Raw genomic sequence first — 18,368 nt, 5'->3', positions numbered from 1 at the left:
TTGTCACAACTGAGGGAATGACACCGGCGTCGAAAAAGTTGGGGGATGCAGATAAACATCCTACAGTGCACAGGACAGCCCCCCCCATAAACAAAATGTCAGTGGTGCCTAGGCTGAGAAACCTTGCCTTAAAGGGAGAAAGTTCAAATCCCACAAGTGGGTGACGGCGCTGGGATTAGGGACGCAGAGTACCTCGCACACAGAACCAGGACGTCTCCACCTCCCGGGAGTGACTTTAAAAACATGGTCACAATATTCACAAAGTTATATTTAAAGTTAAATTCACAAAATTTCCTACTCTTGAGTTAAGTAGCTCCTCTTGGAGGCGGAGCTACGGCAAGGGCGGGGCCAGGCTCTGAAAAAACAAACAAGACTTAAAAGCCTTGGTTCGCTCTGCGGAGTCGCCAACCTGCACCCACCTTTTGCACCACGTGGAACCGGGCACTTTGCCTGTCACCCACACCTGAGATACCTGCGAGACCGATCCCAGCACTAGACAATTTACCACCTCACTCAAGATGGACACAAATGCCCAACAGACGCCTTCCTTTCGAAAGTTTAGGACCAGCGATTTCTCACACCCACGCGTGAGAGGTGTACTCCAACTACCACTTCCGAAGTCCAGAAGCGCACTCAGCGCAGCGGGAAGCCCCCGCAGCTGGCAACCGGAGCATGCGCAGAGACTTTGGCGCGGTGGGCGTGGCTCCCTCTGGCCCTCCCTCCGCCTTTTCCCCTCCCCATCCGGCTCCCGTTCCTGGGTCTCCGACTCCGCGTGCGCGACCTAGGCCCGGGGGCGGTGCCGCTCCATCCGGGTACTCAGCGGCCTGTCGCTGTTTTGTTTTCTTGGCTGAGCCTGGCAGCGTGCAACGGCCCCTCGCGACCCGACACCGGACTACGGACCTACTGAACGGGCGGGGCTGGACGTAAGTGCCAGGCGGGAGTGGGGGAAGGGCCGCCGCAGGCCGGTAGTGCCGGCTAGTGCTCCGACCTAGGGCTCTGCCCAACTGATGCTGACCGAGTGGTTGCGTCCGACCTCTGGGAAGCTGCATCTGGGCAGCGCCTCGCAGGAGCCTCCCTGGCCGCTTCTTCCTGACTTGTGTCCGCCCGGCAGCGGGAGAGTGCGACCACTCTGGACTCCGCCAGCCTGCCGGACCGCGCCCTTCCCCGGAACTCACAGGATCCCTGAAAATCACCTTGCCACCCCGACTTTAGAGCTGGAGAAACTGAGACCCGGCTGGTTCACACGGCGGGGGAGGTGGCCGAGCTAGAACTAGTTCTTAGGTCTTCCCAGTCCCAGTCCACTCTACCCCTAAAATTCCCGGAGTCTGGAGGGCAGAGTTTGGACATCAGTGTGCCAGTAATAGAGCAAAGGAAAATGGATTCAGGGCGGAGTCATTGGGATGAACCGAAAGTAACACATACTGGAGTGCTGTTCCTTCCAGGGAAGAATAAAACGAGTGAATTTGCAAAATTAAACTTGTCCTAAGGGCAAATTAGCACCGGTTATAATCACAGTTTTTTAAAATGTTTATTTTAAAAGTAAGGTCACAATTGGATTCATTGCTGTTTTTTAGGATGTCATGTTTTTGGACAGTCATAATTGCTGGCTACAGAGTAACTCAATGGTCGGGTTCAGATTCGTTGTAGGAGTTTGGGTGTTTTTTGATTATTAGCAAGTTACACGTAATTCTGGCTTTTTCATACTCCGAAACAGATAAAACGGCTGTGTCTCAAGCCAAGTGTATACAGCTCAGTTTTATGTAATTTAATAAGACATTTTAGGTCGGCTATGGTAACTTATCAGTGGATCTTTTTATCTGAATTAATATTAATTTCAATTTTGTCTTTTCTTTTGGCTGGGAATCAGAGATAAAAATGTTAAAATGAAATGGATGTTTTCATAGAAATTACACGAAAAGCCAGGCTTAGAAAAGGAAAAAATAATGAAGTGAAGGAGGTGATGTGGGTAAAAGATTTGCAATACAGTATTTAATTTCTTAATCTGAGTGTGAAGAAACACACATTCTCTAATAATATGTATAAATTCCTAAGAGAAATATTCATCTAAGTTCATGCTTTAACTCAGGGCCAAAGTTTATCATTTATCTTTCCACTATGTTAGTGCTCCTGGACTGTAAATATCAAAATCATATAATAACTTAGTTTGGAATTAATAATCATAAAAATTTTAAATATTTGGAAGCCAACCTTTGTTATAGTACTTAAATATAACAAAACCATCTTTTTTTATTGAGATATAATTGACATATAGTATTATATTAGTTTTTAGTGTACAACATAATGATTGGATATGCTTACAAGTATATTGCAGTGATTAAGTCTAGTTAACATCCATCACCACACATAGTCACAATTTTTTTTCTTGTGATGAGAACTTTCAAGATCTACTCTTAGCAACTTTCAAATATACAATACAGTATTATTCACTACAGTCATCATGCTGTACATTACGTGCCCAGGATTTATTTATTATATAACTGCAAAAACCATCTTTTAAATTAAGAAAAATACTAAATGAATCCAAATTTTGGTTTCCAAAGTTATAATGTGGAAATTTATCGAAAGCTAAATCAAATATTCTAAAGAAGTATATGTACCCAAACTAAAGTACAGTTTATTTTTGAACAACACAGGTCTGAGCTGCATGGGTCTACTGATACATGGATTTCTTTTTCAATAAATTTTCAATAAATTTGTTTCAGTCGTTCCTCTATGTATCCCTGTGCTTTGCATCTCCAGGTTTTCCATCCCGAGAATCCACAGATGGGGAGGGCTGACTGTGTGCATTGTTCTGTACCATTTTATATAAGGGACTTGAGCATCCTTGGATTTTAGTATTTGCAGGGATCGTGGAACCAATCCCCCGCAATACCGAGGGATTGTGGTTAAGTTTTGGGGGAGTTAAAAGTTAGATGGATTTTCCACTGCCTGGGGTTGGGCACTCTTAGGTCCCCTCATTGTTCACGGGCCAATTGTATTTGTAACTTCACTTTTATTAAATTAATTCTGAACTGTTAAATATTTTCTAAGAACATAGTCAGGTTTGAAGGAAGTAAATACAAGTATTTTATTTGGTTTTTTCTTGTTTGTTTTTTGAAGTGACCTGAGAAAATGTCTGGATTTCTAGAAGGCTTAAGATGCTCAGAATGCATTGATTGGGGGGAAAAACGCAATACTATTGCTTCCATTGCTGCTGGTGTTCTGGTAAGTGTCATTGATAATTTGGGCCTTCATTATTTTGATGTGTTTCTTTTTATGTTTTGAATTCTGTATGATGTTTTAAAATATGTACTATTTATTTTATCTTTGACCACTGAATTTATTTTCATGTTGATGTTTTGTTTATGAGGGGATTGAATTATTTGTTTTATTCCAACTCGTAGTTGAAATTACGGTTTGGAATTTTATTAGTAGGTTGACTGTTTTTTTTTAATTGCATGGTAAGATGGTATAATAAGACAGTGTATTTTATACATTTATTCATTATATGAATTATGCCTCCACTGAACGAGTAAATTAAGTTACCAAGAAGTGTTTAAGAAGCAATCAGGTCAAAACCAGTCCAGAGATCTAATTGCATTTCTCCATAATCCAGAGTTAGCTTTCTCAATTTCACTGAAAAAAAAAAAACCCAGGAAACTCATTAAAACATAATGCTTAGAAGTAACTTATAGTGTAAAATTCTTATTTATCTAAAAATTTTCCCAAAGTAATGGCCAAATATAAAACTACTATAGAAGTCTGCTCTTATAAACATCAAAATACAAAGCAAAACACAATTTTTGGTCTAAGAGGAAAATAAATATCTTGAATATATTGAGCTGAGGGTAACAACAACAACAACAAAAAAGTGAAAGAGTACTTGTGCTAGCCAGTAAAAATGTCATTAAAAAATGTGAATCTGTCAACATCATAAAAATAATTTGATTAACCTAAAATAGTTATTTTTAAACAATTGTCAGAAGGTAGCATTTCCACAGCTAATTGGGACAGGTTTAGGAGTGGGGGTAGGGAAAAGGGTTACTTTCAAAACCTAAGCTACTTGTCAGAATTTGCTTAATATTTTATTGTAAGTTTCTGCTCAGATGATGAAAAACATTTGCGCAGTGTTAGTGTTTTTTCATTATGTATTTATCCTTGATAATATCCAGAATCAAATTCAAGTAAGATCATTTATAATTTGGTGCTTAAATTGAATTTAGCATCACACCTGAAACCAGATGTAGACTGCCCTGGAATTAATCAAAAGGAAAAAGCAGAACTGCAGCCATTTCCTATTTCATAGCACCAAGAAGATAGCTAAAAATCTATCAACAGTAATTGTTCCCCATATTATTGAATTATTTTTTACTTTTCAATAAATATATCTTTCTGGAGGCTTATAATCTATCAGCAACAGGCCACTCCTTTTGTCAGTTGGAATTTGAATCACGTTTTACCTTTCTCCTGTCATGGGATAGTGTAGCTTATTTCTAGTTCACAAAATTAGATTACAGACTATTATGACAATAGAAAATAATGATTGAAGTAGACTTAGAAAATAATTTTATGTTAATAAATACTGATTGCCATCAGACTTAAGGGTTTCTAATATTTAATGAGCTATTAAGCCGTGTGCAAATTACAAGCAAGAAACTGATGGAACATTTACAAAAATTTTGAAATTCATTAGAAGGGATTGCTTTACTTAGATACCTTTCTTTCTTTTGAGCCTGTAAGATATGAAATTACTGTAATTTCTCATTGGTATCACCTTTTTTGGTTTGTTTTAGTTTTTTACAGGCTGGTGGATTATCATAGATGCAGCTGTCATTTACCCCTCTATGGATGAGTTCAACCATTCATACCATGCCTGTGGTGTTATAGCAACCATAGCCTTCCTAATGTAAGTTCATTGTTAGTCACACTAATGACATAGATTGTCACAAAATAAAAACGTTTTATATGTAGTTGAGTAGATTTAAATTTTTGAAATATTATTAAATTAACATTAGGCATGGTTTAAAAGTCAAATAGTAGAGAAGTACTTACAAAGAAAAGCAGCAACCCTTGTTTCTGTTCTTCCTTTCACCTCTCTTCTCCCACTTCTGTCTCCCAGCTTCTGTCAGCTATCCTTTCATTTCTGTACTGCTGATGTTTATATAACTTTATTTTAGGTCAGAAACCATGTACTTTGTCTAAGGGTTTGTTGATTCATTCCAACAAATATTTGTTCGGCTTTTATATTCCCAGACTCTGCTCTAGAAACAGGAAATACAGTAGTGAATAAAACAGGAACATCCATGCCTTTATGGAATGTATACTATAATGTGTGAAGCAGAGAGTAAAAAAAGAGAAATAAATGCATAGCATGTTAGATAATGATAAGCGCAGATAGTAACAAAAGAGAAATAAATACATAGCATGTTAGATAATGATAAGCGCAGACAGTAACAAAAGAGAAATAAATACATAGCATGTTAGATAATGATAAGCGCAGACAGTAACAAAAGAGAAATAAATACATAGCATGTTAGATAATGATAAGCGCAGATAGTAATGAGAGAAATAAGTACATAGCATGTTAGATAATAAGTGCTAGCGAGAAAACAGAGAGGGTAGATAATGAGATGTCAACAGGGGGTGTAGAAATTTTAAATTGGGTCAAGGAAAGCCTCACTAAAAAGGTGATTTTTGAGTAAAGACGAAGAAATGAAGGAACTCATCATGGGGATATATAAAAGAGGATCATTCCAGACAGAACAGCAAGTACAAAGGCTCTATGGCATGGATACCAGTATGACTGGAGTAAAGGGTCAAGGTAATAAAAGCCAAAGAAGACTGAACAACTGTTCCAGACTGAGGAGACTAAAGAGACATTAGAAAAAAATGTACCACATGATTCTGGACAGGATCCTTTTGCTTAAGACCATTATTGAGACAACTGGGCAACTTGAATGAGGTCTGAAGATAAATGGTGATAATGGATCATTGATCATTTCCTGATTTTGATAGTTGTATTGTGGTTCTGTAGAACTGCCCTGTTTGTGAGAAATACATACAGTCATATGTCTTGTAGAGAGTACAATTTCTGGGGTTATGGGGCATCATGTTGGCAACTTTCAAATGTTTCAGGAAAAAAGTTTATTTGAACTATACTTGCAACTTTTGTTATAAATAAAAGTTTATATATAAAACTATGCCAGAGAACTAAAACTAATGCCAGAGAACAAGTAGAGATTGTTGGAGAATGTGCTTAATAGGGAAGGATGGCCAAGGCAGAGTCATGGCTGTTTACACCAAGTTACCAAGTTCATTCAAATGGCTCAGCAAGGAAAAACAAGAACTAAGTACCACTAACCTAGGATTATTTGCATTTTCTAAAATATAAATCTTGTTTAAAATATATTTATTTTATGTACCAAATAATTTAGTTAATATAGAGGTCACTGAAAATAATTATATGAGTATTTTGATCATTCTAAAACTTAGATTTGAATGAATAAGACGTCATATTATTGTGAAAATTAGGGTTCAGATGGTCAGTACATTTATTGAGCACCTACATGTGCCAAGACTTATGCTAGGCACTGAGAATAAAAATGAGAAACAAGATAGACACAGCCCCTGCCCTTACCTGTGTATAAAATGTATATAAGATTTAACTTTTTAACTTGATATATTGTGAACATTTTCCTATGACATTTAAAAAGTTTTTGGAGGATACCTCTAAAGAAGAAGGCAAGGCTATCTCAATTTAGATTGGTATTCTGTGTAAGTCAGTGAAAGACTATGTTTCGAACATGTGTCAGGAATTGAAAAAACAAGATTTTACCACTTGAATCTCTGTGTTGAGTATGTCTGATATGTACAAATGGAAAACTAGATAGGACCAAGCTAAAGATTGTTCCAATCTTAGCCAGATTAGTTTTGAGAATTTCTTTTAATGAGGTATAATTAACTACTATTTTGAGAATTGCACTCTCACATTTTAACAAGCATCAGAATCACCTAAAGGACTTATTAAAACTCAGATCGCTGAGCCCCATACCCAGAGTTTCTGCTTCACTAAATTTGGGTGGGGCCAGGGAATTTTTTTTCTAATGAGTTCCCAGGTGATACTGATTCTGCTGGTCTTGAGACTATAACCACTGCTTTAGGGGGCATCTGGTTGATGGGACTAGCTTAACACCCTGTGAACCCATTACTCATGAGACCTAACCTTAAATTTGAGGAACTCTAGCTTATTGTGTTTGGTAATTTGATGTCATGGATAGTCTCGTCTTGGAGTCAGAGACCCTGATTTCTTGGTTTTATTTTTTTCATACAGGATCAATGCAGTATCGAATGGACAAGTCCGGGGTGATAGTTACAGTGAAGGTTGCATGGGGCAAACAGGTAAATTGATGCAAACAATATCTTGCTATGCATCCTTCAAATGAGAATTATCCGTGGAAAGGCCACTTGTCTAACCCCTTCAGATCAGGGATAGGATGGAGGTGTATGTAGAGCAGACGTTATAGATTCCAAGGCATAAGGGAAAAGTTGCATTTGGTCTAAGTTGCTTTTATAGTACAAATATGCAGTTATGAGCATATAATCCTGTGCAGTAATGTGTAGGTATAAATGTATACAGTATAGTATACAGTAAAGAACAGTATATAATATATACTCGTATGCAAAATAGAACTTATAGTACTTTCAGCTATAACCTATAAATTATTTCCTTCCCTTTTTTCCAACCTTGTTTGATTGAATTAGCATTTTGAAATAGTTTAGAATCATAGTTTTTTGTGTGTATTTTAAAATATACAACATAAAATGTACCATCTTAACTATTTTAAGTGTACAGTTCAGTAGATAAGTAAATTCCCATTGTTGTGCAACCAACCTCTATAAGTCTTTTCATCTTGCAAAACTGAATATAATAATAGAATTTAGTGCTTGGGTTCACCCAGGCCCTTCCTTCTCAACTGAGGAACTCATGTCTCCTAGACTGCATTGCCACGTACCCGAGGTAGCACAATACAGGACACGTGTGGCACAGCTTCCTAGGGTCCAGTTTACTCAAAGATTTGAGTGGACACATACTTATTAAGCTATTTAAATGGCAAACCTAAAATACTGCATTTATACAAAAATAAACTTGGATGTAGGTAAATTTCAAGTGACTTTTTTTTTTTTAATTGAAACAGGAGAAACTACTATTAGTCAGCTGTGGTTGATGTTTCAGACTCTCTTCTTGGTTCACCCTTTTCATAGATGAACTTAGGTAGAAGAAATACAGAAACACAGATCCTCCATAACCTTGTAAACTCTAAAAGAATAGGTGAACGTTAGCAGTTAGTGTTGGTAATAATAAGACAACAGTAGCTAGAGCTAGGACTAGAATATGGCCATCATATCTCTAAATACAGTTTGTTAGCATAGTTTTGGGGGTTCAGAACCAGTTTGTATTTGTTTTACTATCACATCTATGAGTAATAGCTTATTATTTCATAACTGTCTTATGATTTGGATAATCAGAAATGTATATATAGCATTCTGTTTGCTATGCTTTATTGAACAAGGCAGTGTTTTATTAAAATTTATTCGTGCTAATTAAAGAAACTCATCTCAGAATTCATTTTAGGGAGTCTAATGACATCATTTAGTTTATAGCAAATCATCATAAATATTGTATAAATGTGATTTAAAAGTTGACTGTCTTCCTCTATTAACATAATTTTAATGCAGCTTTTCTAAGTGCCAGCCACAATAAATTTGAATTTATTTTGCTGCCGGATTTCCCTGAAAGTGAAATATACTAGTGTTTAGATTCACATTGCTGAATATGAATTTTTTGGTAATTACACCTGTGTTTTTGTTTGAACGGTCTCTTGGAGAACTTTAAATTTTGGAGCACAATTTCTAAAAATAATGAAAAATGAGCTCTAAATATGGTGCAATATATTTTGTGAGATTTTTATTGGATGGTTGAGGAAAGTTTTTCTCGGTGTACATACTTAGGGAAAGTAAATACAAGCACTTAAAATACACAAATTGTCTAACAAGAAAAAGGCCAGTGTCTTCACTGTTGAAAGATACTCAACACATCTTCCCACTCTTCTTATTTTAGACTTTAATGGCAAATACACATTTTTGTCGGTACGGGTTTTTGTTTTCTTTTTGAAAAGTTGATTGAACTGACTTCTGCCATATGAGAAACCGTTCTGGTAAAATGTTTCTTTTAAGGTGCTCGCATTTGGCTGTTCATTGGTTTCATGTTGGCCTTTGGCTCTCTGATAGCATCTATGTGGATTCTCTTTGGAGGTTATGTTGCTAAAGGTAAGACAAAGTTTACATTTTACTTCAATGGAATCCTGAAATCGCGCAATAAAGTTAATTATTTTAGAATAAAGCTTTTTTCATATAGACAGGCCAACTACTAGCAATGGTTTTATGCCTGGGAACTCCCCTCTCCCATCTGTGTTTTGTTTTGTTTGTTCAGTATGTTTTTAGTATCCCTTTCATCTATATTTTTCCTTCTAATCTAGAGCCTGGAAGGAATGGGACATAACTCCAAACCTTGCTCTCTTTGGCTTCCAAAAACCGCAAAAGCGGAATATATATGTTGTCTAGCTATTTGGCAGGTTTTGACTTGCTGAATAATATCCATACAAAGCTGTAACATCCTAGAATTGAAATTTATTGAGCTAAATCTCCTTGATAGTATGAAATCATCTCCTTTTGGACAGAAAAGTAAATTAGCATTTAGTGTGCATCTACTATATAAGGCCAGTTTAAGGCAAACTCAGGAAAAAGTCCTGCCCTTCTTAGAGCCTCAACTGAAACTTTGCCCTGAGAGACCCCAGAAAAATATGAAAAACACTTAATGTTCCAGGTAATACTGACTATGGTTATCATAGTACACATACATTATTAATGATTTGCAAAAACTAGACCAGCAGAGATCTAATCTAGCTCATCATTTAACCCTTCTAATGTAGCTTGGATACATTAGTAAAATGTGTCTTGGATTAAAATCATGGGCTTGTTAAATTTTTATTAAAATCATTTAAATCTTATAGACAGGAATGATAGGCATTTAAAAAATTTATATTTTTTCCCTGTGTTTATATATTTATTATCAAACAGTGTTCCCAAAAAAATAGAAAAGAAAAACATTTAAAAAAACTATAATAATCTTAGTCCTCTTAAATAATTGGTGTATTTCCTGTGGTCTCTTCTGTTTTTTTATGTAGTTATGAATCATAGTATAAAAACAATTTTGAGCCCAGCCTTTTGCATTTAATGTGACATCATAAGTAGTTCCCTTGCTGCTACAAAATCTTTGTCACCATCATATTTTAAAAACAAAAAATTGCTTTTTTATCATTTGAATGGCATAATGCTTGTTTATTGTAGAAACGGAGACTAAAAGAGCACAAAGAAGGAAATAAAATTATAGATAATCCTTCTTTCCCAGATACAACTATTAATACAGAGCCCCTTTTTGTAGGAATGTGTTCATCTCAGCATTTTTTTAAATCATTTTGTTTGTTTGTTTTTTAATTGGAGAACACTGTTTTTCTAAGACCCATCATTCGTTGTCCTTCAATCTAGTTGTGGAGGGCGCAGCTCAGCTCCAAGTCCAGTCACCGATTTCAATCTTAGTTGCAGGGGGCACAGCCCACCACCCCATGTGGGAATTGTACTGGCAACCCTGTTGTTAAGAACTCGCTCCCCCACCTATTGAGCCATCTGGCTGCTCCACCAGCAGCTCAGCGGCAGCTCATCATCATTAACCGAGTGTGGAGGGCGCAGCTCACTGGCCCATGTGGTAATTGAACCGGCAACCCTGCTGCCAAGAGCCCTTGCTCCAACCAACGGAGCCATCCGGCAATCCCCTCATAGCATTTTAAATTATTTTCCAAAAGGCTTTTGGAGCCAGGTTTATGCTTTGAGATCTTGGCAACAGACTTGTGATTTTATAAAAAGTTGCTTTTCTTCAGGATCTTTATGAGCCATTCTAGTGATAATAGTTATTTAATGTGAACTATTTAATGTGGCTTTCTAGTAGTGAATGCCTGTACAAACCAGATGTTATAGTGAACACCAGATTAATTTAAAACTATTCTGAGAAAAAGTTGACAATTCATCTGTTCATCATGCCTTGGGATGTCAGTGCGTAATCATTGACAGCTAGTAGTAGAAACTTATGAGAATTTCAACTTTAGTCCAAGATAAAATCAGAGCAAAGTGTTCCTCTGGCAATCTTGCCCGTCTCAGGTAGTGGTTACTGTGTCCCTCCAGATGTTTAGGCCAAAAACCCTAGGTGATTATGGCCTGTCAAAGATGTCCCCTCTCTTTCTCATACTCCACATCCAGTCCATCAGCAAATCCTGTTGATCCTGCTGTTAAAACATAACTGGAATCCAACCGGTTTTTGCCATCTCCATTGCTTCCACTCTGGTTCAGTCCATTACAGTCTCTTGCCTGTTTTCCTGAAATAGCCTCCGCATTGGTGTCTGTTTTTCCCCTTCTCCCCTTAGTCTATTCTCAGCCCAGCAGCCATAGGGATCCTATTAAAATATGTCAGCTCGTGTCACTTTTCTGCTCAAAACCTCCACTAGAGTCTCATCTCACGTAGAGTTAGTCAGAGCCCTCGCCATGACCTCACGGCTCTGTAGGATCTTCACCCCCCAGCTTGTCCCTCATATGTCTCCCATCTGTCTTCTGCTTTCTCTCTGTTGCCCACATGACCATTCCTCTAATGTACCAGCGTGTTCCCGCCTCAGGCCTTTTGTCTTGCTGTTCTGCTTCTACGTGGCCCCTGCCTGCTCTTCCTTCCTGTCCTTACCCAGTGTCACCTTCTCATGAGGTCCCTGTCCACCTTTATAGAATGTCATCATTCACTGCACTTCCTGTACCTTTCCTGTTTTATTGTTTTCTCCTTACTTATTCTCTAGATCGTCTAGCTCCATGAAGGCAAAAAAAAAAAATTTTTGCCGGTTTTATTTTCTGCTGTATCCTCAGCACATTAAACAGTGCCGAACATAGTATGCACTCAGTAAACATTTGTTAAATGAATGGAGCTATCGTTTACTAAACCAGTGCTAGACTGTGTCATGCCTATTATGTCATTTAATACTCAAATCAACCATAATTACCAGGAAAATCAATTCTGTTAGGCAGGAAAACTGATGTTCACCAGTATATCAGAAACTAAATGTTTTAAGATAATAAACCACTAAGTATTCCCATTATTTTTACAGAAAAATCCGTAGTATACCCTGGAATTGCCGTATTTTTCCAAAATGCCTTCATCTTTTTTGGGTAAGTTTGTTCTGTATTCTTCATCCTAACTTTTTAAATTCTTTTTTTGTAATAGTTTCTTTCATGTCATTTACTCTATTTAGTGGCTTAATTTACCCCGTCCAGCACTCCTCCTTCAATGTTATTGTCATAAAATAGGAGGAATGAAAGAGATATTTTATACATGGTTGGTTTGCTGCTAACCTTCGGAACGCACATTGATTTTAAAAATTGCTGTTATCTCCCCTTTAATGGAGAACTGTGATTAGTGTAGATTTAGTTATGTAACACTGACAATGTTCATTTTAAATCTGTAGCTCTAATAACAGTCGCTTTTATTAAAAGCCAGCTTAACACCATTTCTTCTTCAAATTTTGTTTCTGGATTCTTTCTATCCTTGGTGGTGTTAGATTTTGTGCATGAGATTTGAGGTGTGGAGGAAAAGCCGTAATATGTTTTATCCTTCTGATGCAATGACATATTACAAGATAAATAGAACCCCTAAAAACCGTAATACTTTTATCGGTAATCTTCTCTAATGTTCATTGTTTCCTGCACATTTAGGGCCTGCACTTTTCCCTATCCCTTCTACCCCCCACCTTAAAAACAAACAAACAAAAATGACCTCTTTATCCTCTGCATCCGGAATCTTAACCTCCATTACATGGGTAGGCTTCTGATGATGGGAAACCACCAGCCGTTTCCATGTGCAAGACATTGCTGTTTCCGCTTGTTTCGGGGAAGAGATTTTTCAAAGAAGTCCCTAATCTAAAAAAGGTTTTGAAAAACTGCTATATATTCTAGGACAGCCTATTCTAGGACTTTCCTTTCCCTATCCCTTCCCCGTCACCCCCAAAAGGGAAATAGAAGCCCCGTATCTCCTTTAACTGCTCATGAAATGCTAATGGTAATAATTGCACTTCAGTGATAGGCAGCAGTTATTCACACTTACTCCCTTTCACCAGCTGGCATTTTTGCAATTTTATAAAATCCATTGGGAATAAGAAAAATGAACTTAGATGAGGCAAGGTACACAACCTCATTGGGTCCTGTGTCCTGAAACTAGTGGAGAAAACCCAAAGAGTTTTTTTTTTTTTTTTTTTTTCTTTAAGTCTTTCTTTGATTTTATGCAGAAAATGATGACCAAAGTTTATTCAGCAATTGTTATGTTTTAGACACTATTCTTAATCCTTTACATGTAAGCTCAATTAATCTTCGTAACAATTCTGAGGATGGCTGTTATTCTCCCCATTTTATATGTGAGAAAGCAATTACAGAGAAGGTAGGTAACTTGTTTGAGATCATGTGGCTAAAATTCTGGCTCTCTGACTGTAGTGTTCAGGCTCTAGCTACCGTGATAATGAAATTTGAAATTTAGGATGAATTCAGTTGACATTTTCTCCCTTTGCTGAGTCTTTAACCAGTTGTTTAATGTTGTTTCCTTCCTCCTTTTTTTTTTTTAAAGACTGTAACACTGTACTTGAAAAGTACAAAATGAGTAAACCTCCAACTTATGAAATAACATTTGTGTGAGTTTGTTATTTTGTAGGGTAGTGAGGCATGTGCCTAGGAGAGGGAAAGTTGATATTTAGGCTTTCTTTTCCTTTAAGCTACAATGCTGAGGCTTGAGCGTCTTTGAAGAAGGACCAGGCATCCTGAGCTCATTACTCCACTATCTCCACAGGGTTAGAGGTGGTCAGGGGAACCCAGTGCCCCACAACTTCAGCCAAGGGAAGGGAGTGTAACGGGGTCCGAGGCGGGTAAGAAAGGCTTTGGGATGGAGTGCTGCGGAGGGGATTTACTGAGAACCAGCCAGGGAGGGGCAAGCTGCAGCCTTCTTTATTTTCATCATGATTTACCCTCGTAAAGATAAATGATAAAGCACGTTCCACCCTGAGGTGCTGCTTTCGGCAGAGAAGTGACTCCGTCACAGCACATAGGAACAGAGGATTGAGAGGAGGATTTGTGCGAAAATTTTCTCTCTTCCAAGGAAGGCAGAAACCCGTTCATTCAGTAGTTACCACATTTCACAAAATCTTGGAAACCATTCATTGACTTGTTACCATCTCAAATTAGTTATAAGAAATTACTTTTATATGCAACAAGTTTGGTTAATTTCTCATTTGTTACTGTGTGCCTATTAAGTTTAAAAACTAATCAGTTTTTTGAAAATCCTATGAGCAAATTGAAATTAAATTCAGCTAGTGGACACCACTATCAGAAGAGTTTGCCTACCATTCTAATATAACAACAATACTCAGCAACAGGTTAGAAATGACTGTTTGAGAAATCAGGAACCACTTTCAGTACCAAGGTGACCATCTGACAGCGTAGGAGGGACCGCCTCTTGCCCAAGACATTTCAGTTCACAGTTTACATCTATTAGCTAGTGTTCTGAAGTTACCATGTCTCTTAAGCTATCTGGAGAGTAGAGGCCCCTAATCACCAACTTGGGTTTTTCTTTTTTGCAGCAGTAGTTCTGATATTAGCTGGAAGAGCAGAGATCAAATCACCTTTTGGAGGTGTATGAAATCCTTTATAAAGAGAAAGGAATATACTTCCAAGAGAGACTATAGGTGACTCCCTGGTTGCATTTTTGTTTTCATCAAAAACACTCAGTGTTTACCTTTATAAAGGCCTATGAAACCTGTTTTAAATTGATCATTATGACTGGGAATTTAACCTTGAGTATACACCAACAGTGGGAAAACAGAATGAAAACCAGTACACGCCATGGGAGTGTCCACTTCTGTCTTCAGTTTCTCCCTCGCACTTACCCCTCACATGCAAGCCTCGTTGAATCTGCGTCTGAATTGTCTCCAGCCTGTGATCTTGTTGTCCATTTCCAGTGTTCAGTCCTCATCATCCCTTCCTGAGCAGATTGCATCCCTAACTGGTTCCCCCCTTAGATCCAGTTTTCCTTTGTTAATTTTCCTCCTAAAGTATGCCAATAATCCTATTATTTCCATCTTGATTTTCCACTTTTCAGAACTCAGTTGTCTACAGAAGAGATCCCCACTAGTGGCCATCTAGCCAGACCCTGCCCACAGTTCTGCTTTAGTTAGCCTATACAGTCATTTCCTGTCTTACTGAGCTGACATTTAAAAATCGAGAGATTTTTACATAAAAATATGAAGTTTTGGCTTTTCTTGAAAAACTGGAAGATCTGACAACCCTGGGCCCCACACAGCAACAATCAGCTGGAGCTGAATAGTTGTTCCTTTTAAATAAGGGATGCATGTCCACGTCGCCCCATTTCATTCATTGTCTGGGACTGATTACCAGTCGCCCCCTTCGTAGAGCATACAGGCTGGCACCTGCCTTCTTGGCTCATTGGAGGCACCCCGAAGGTCCCTGCAGGCAATTTGCCAGCCTGGTCAATTGGCTTACCAGATCTCTGCCGCCTCCATTCCCTGTCCTCCTTGTCTCCTAAACTGTAGTCCAGCTATATTGGCCTCTGCCCTGTTCTACTACACCTCGGGTATCTGTACCTATATCTATAGAGATATAGATATATACATATACGAGTATGTCTTGTAATGCATCAATTGTCCTCTTGAGTTTCTTAAACTGAAGCCTTAAGGACAACTATAGATACTTCCCCACCTAAACCCTAGACTGTAAACTCTGTGAGGGCATATTCCTGACACATTGATCTCCTCCTGGGCTTTTCCTAGGCCCCATGGTCTTTTATTCCTCTTTGTCTTTTGCTATACTGTTTCCTGTCCTTGAACTTCATCTTTCATCATTCCATTAGCTCCCGTACCCACCAACCTCCCATTCAAACTCCTGCTTATCTTTCAAAGCTTGTCTAATATCACCACCTCCGTAAATCCTTTTCTAACACACTCAGGCAGTGCTCCCTTAACATTTGGCATATATACCTGTTTTTCCCTCAAATACTTAACTACATCGCGTCATCAAGAATCTGAGCAACAAACAACTTAGGGCAGGGACTATATCTTATTTGTTTGTTTCTTTATTTTTTATTGGGAAATATTGGGGAACTGTGTGTTTCTCCAGGGCCCATCAGCTCCAAGTCGTTGTCCTTCAGTCTAGTTGTGGAGGATGCAGCTCAGCTCCAAGTCCAGTTGCCGTTTTCAATCTTTAGTTGCAGGGGGCACAGCCCACCATCCCATGCGGGAATTGAACTGGCACCCTTGTTGTTGAGAGCCCACGCTCTAACTAACTGAGCCATGCAGCTTTCCGTCTGGAAGCCCAGCGGCAGTTCGTTGTCTTCAATCTAGTTTTGGAGGGCGCAGCTCACTGGCCCATGTGGGAATCGAACCTGCAACCCTGTTGTTCAGAACTCATGCTCTAACCAACTGAGCCATCCAGCTGCCCCTATAATCTTCCTTATCTTTATAGCCCTAGCATCTAGCACCTAGCTCGACACTCAAAAAACGTTTGTTGAATGAGTTTGATCAAGTCAGACATACAATGTTTATATACTAAGCACTGGTCAACTTTTTAAGAGGGACATATGCGTATGTCTCCAATACTCATAGGTAAGGCTGTGGGGAAGCTGGTGATGACGAGCGCAGCTGAGCACGGTGGCAGAATTGACCACCTTAGAATGATCAGTTTCTGTTCTGATACAGCCCATGGTTTTCTTCATACAACTCATCAATTATTCGTTGATACTATTTGCCCACAATTCTAAATCTCACATGTTCTTTCTTTTTCCCAAATTTAGCTAGTCATGTGGTGTTTCTTATTTTATTCACAGAGGACTGGTTTTTAAGTTTGGCCGCACTGAAGACCTATGGCAGTGAAAGCATCTGATTTACTACTACTGTACAGCAGCCCCGCATGGGTTTGTTTTCATTTTTGCTACCCACTCCAGTCTTTTGTAATGCCATTTCTAAACTTATTTCTGAGTGTAATCTCAGCTTAAATTTATGTAAAACTGAAATCATGAGAACTCCCTATGTAAACAACAACAACAAAATCTATTGTGGTATACACATTTGATTAACTTATAAAATGTTAAAGAGAAATGTTTCACGTAATTTTTATTAGTTTTATCATGATGTAATTTGTGAAAATAAATTACAAAAGAAATTATGGATACATCTTATGAATATTTGTCATATCCAAGGTCCAAAACTGCAATTAAAGTGCTCTGCAAATATAATGTGTTTATGTAAATGTGGCCTCTTCTGTGTCAAATGTTAAGTGAAATATAAACATTTTCGTGTTTTTAAAAACTATTTGGTGGTCAGAATTCTTTCTTACTGTACTTTGTGTTTGGTTTGTACAGTTTTGCCAAAAATTCCATGAACATTTCAGTGTAAGTAGCTTTGAAGGGCCTCCCAAGAGGTGAGTGAGAACGTGTCGGAAGAGAGCAGCTCCTGATCCAGCCACCAGGCTCCTCAAAAATGTCCCTTCTCTGCCACCGATTCAGTGGGGCACAGAGTGGGGGATTGGTAATAACTCTGCTGTGACACGTGGTCCTGGTGGGACCACAGTCACTCCACATCTGCCATTAAAGAAGAGAAGGATAGGGACTTGATACTAGTTTCTACTCAGGTGACAAATTTTGTTGTTGCTGGTTTGGTAATAAATTGGATTCCATGTTTCATTGTGTCTCTGTACTAAACCGCTAACCTCAAAATAGACCAGCAAGGTCAATTATAATTATAAACATTTACTCTTGGGAATTCTCATAGTCTGTTCCTCCCCAGGTTCCCTACCTTGGCAAAATTGGAATTTTTTTTTTTTTTAATGGACTAGCTAACTATGGGATACATGTTCTTTAGAACTACAGCTTGAAATGTTTTCTTTCATAAAACTTGCTACAATTATCCCTTCATTAAACACAAAATATCTCAGGTGATTTAAACCTGTGGTACTTTTTTCCATGTCAGCGGTAGTTATCTCCCAGTATGTATGTTTTGAATATGGCCTGGTTGTCAAGACTCTACTCAAATAAATGGCTGTCATCCCACAGCAGGTCAGTCATCGTGAGTTTTTAGATCCATAGAATGCGAGTATGGGAGGGATTTTAGAAGTTGAAGTTAACCTCTTTTTACAGATGAGAGAACCCAGAGTATGGAAATTTAAATGAC

General features: G+C 38.2%; 1 protein-coding gene across 2 annotated transcripts; it reads left to right on the top strand.

The window, feature by feature from the left end:
* The first annotated feature begins 350 nt into the window (after positions 1-350).
* TMEM50A (transmembrane protein 50A) lies at positions 351-17,510 on the top strand. Of its 2 annotated transcripts, none has more exons than XM_081056845.1 (7): positions 351-923; positions 3,121-3,225; positions 4,794-4,906; positions 7,331-7,398; positions 9,235-9,327; positions 12,258-12,318; positions 17,027-17,510. In XM_081056845.1, the coding sequence occupies exons 2-7, from the start codon at positions 3,133-3,135 to the stop codon at positions 17,070-17,072; spliced, it is 474 nt and encodes a 157-aa protein (XP_080912971.1). In that variant the 5' UTR covers positions 351-923; positions 3,121-3,132; the 3' UTR covers positions 17,073-17,510. The 2 variants fall into 2 exon arrangements, with proteins under 2 accessions (XP_080912971.1, XP_080912972.1); XM_081056846.1 differs by lacking the exon at positions 351-923 and adding an exon at positions 932-1,539.
* The last annotated feature ends 858 nt before the right edge of the window (positions 17,511-18,368 follow it).

This window comes from Rhinolophus hipposideros, assembly GCF_964194185.1.
Source record: "Rhinolophus hipposideros genome assembly, chromosome: 8".
NCBI lineage: Eukaryota > Metazoa > Chordata > Mammalia > Chiroptera > Rhinolophidae > Rhinolophus > Rhinolophus hipposideros.
Note: the sequence above shows the minus strand (reverse complement) of the source record. Positions and strands in the feature narration are given on the sequence as shown.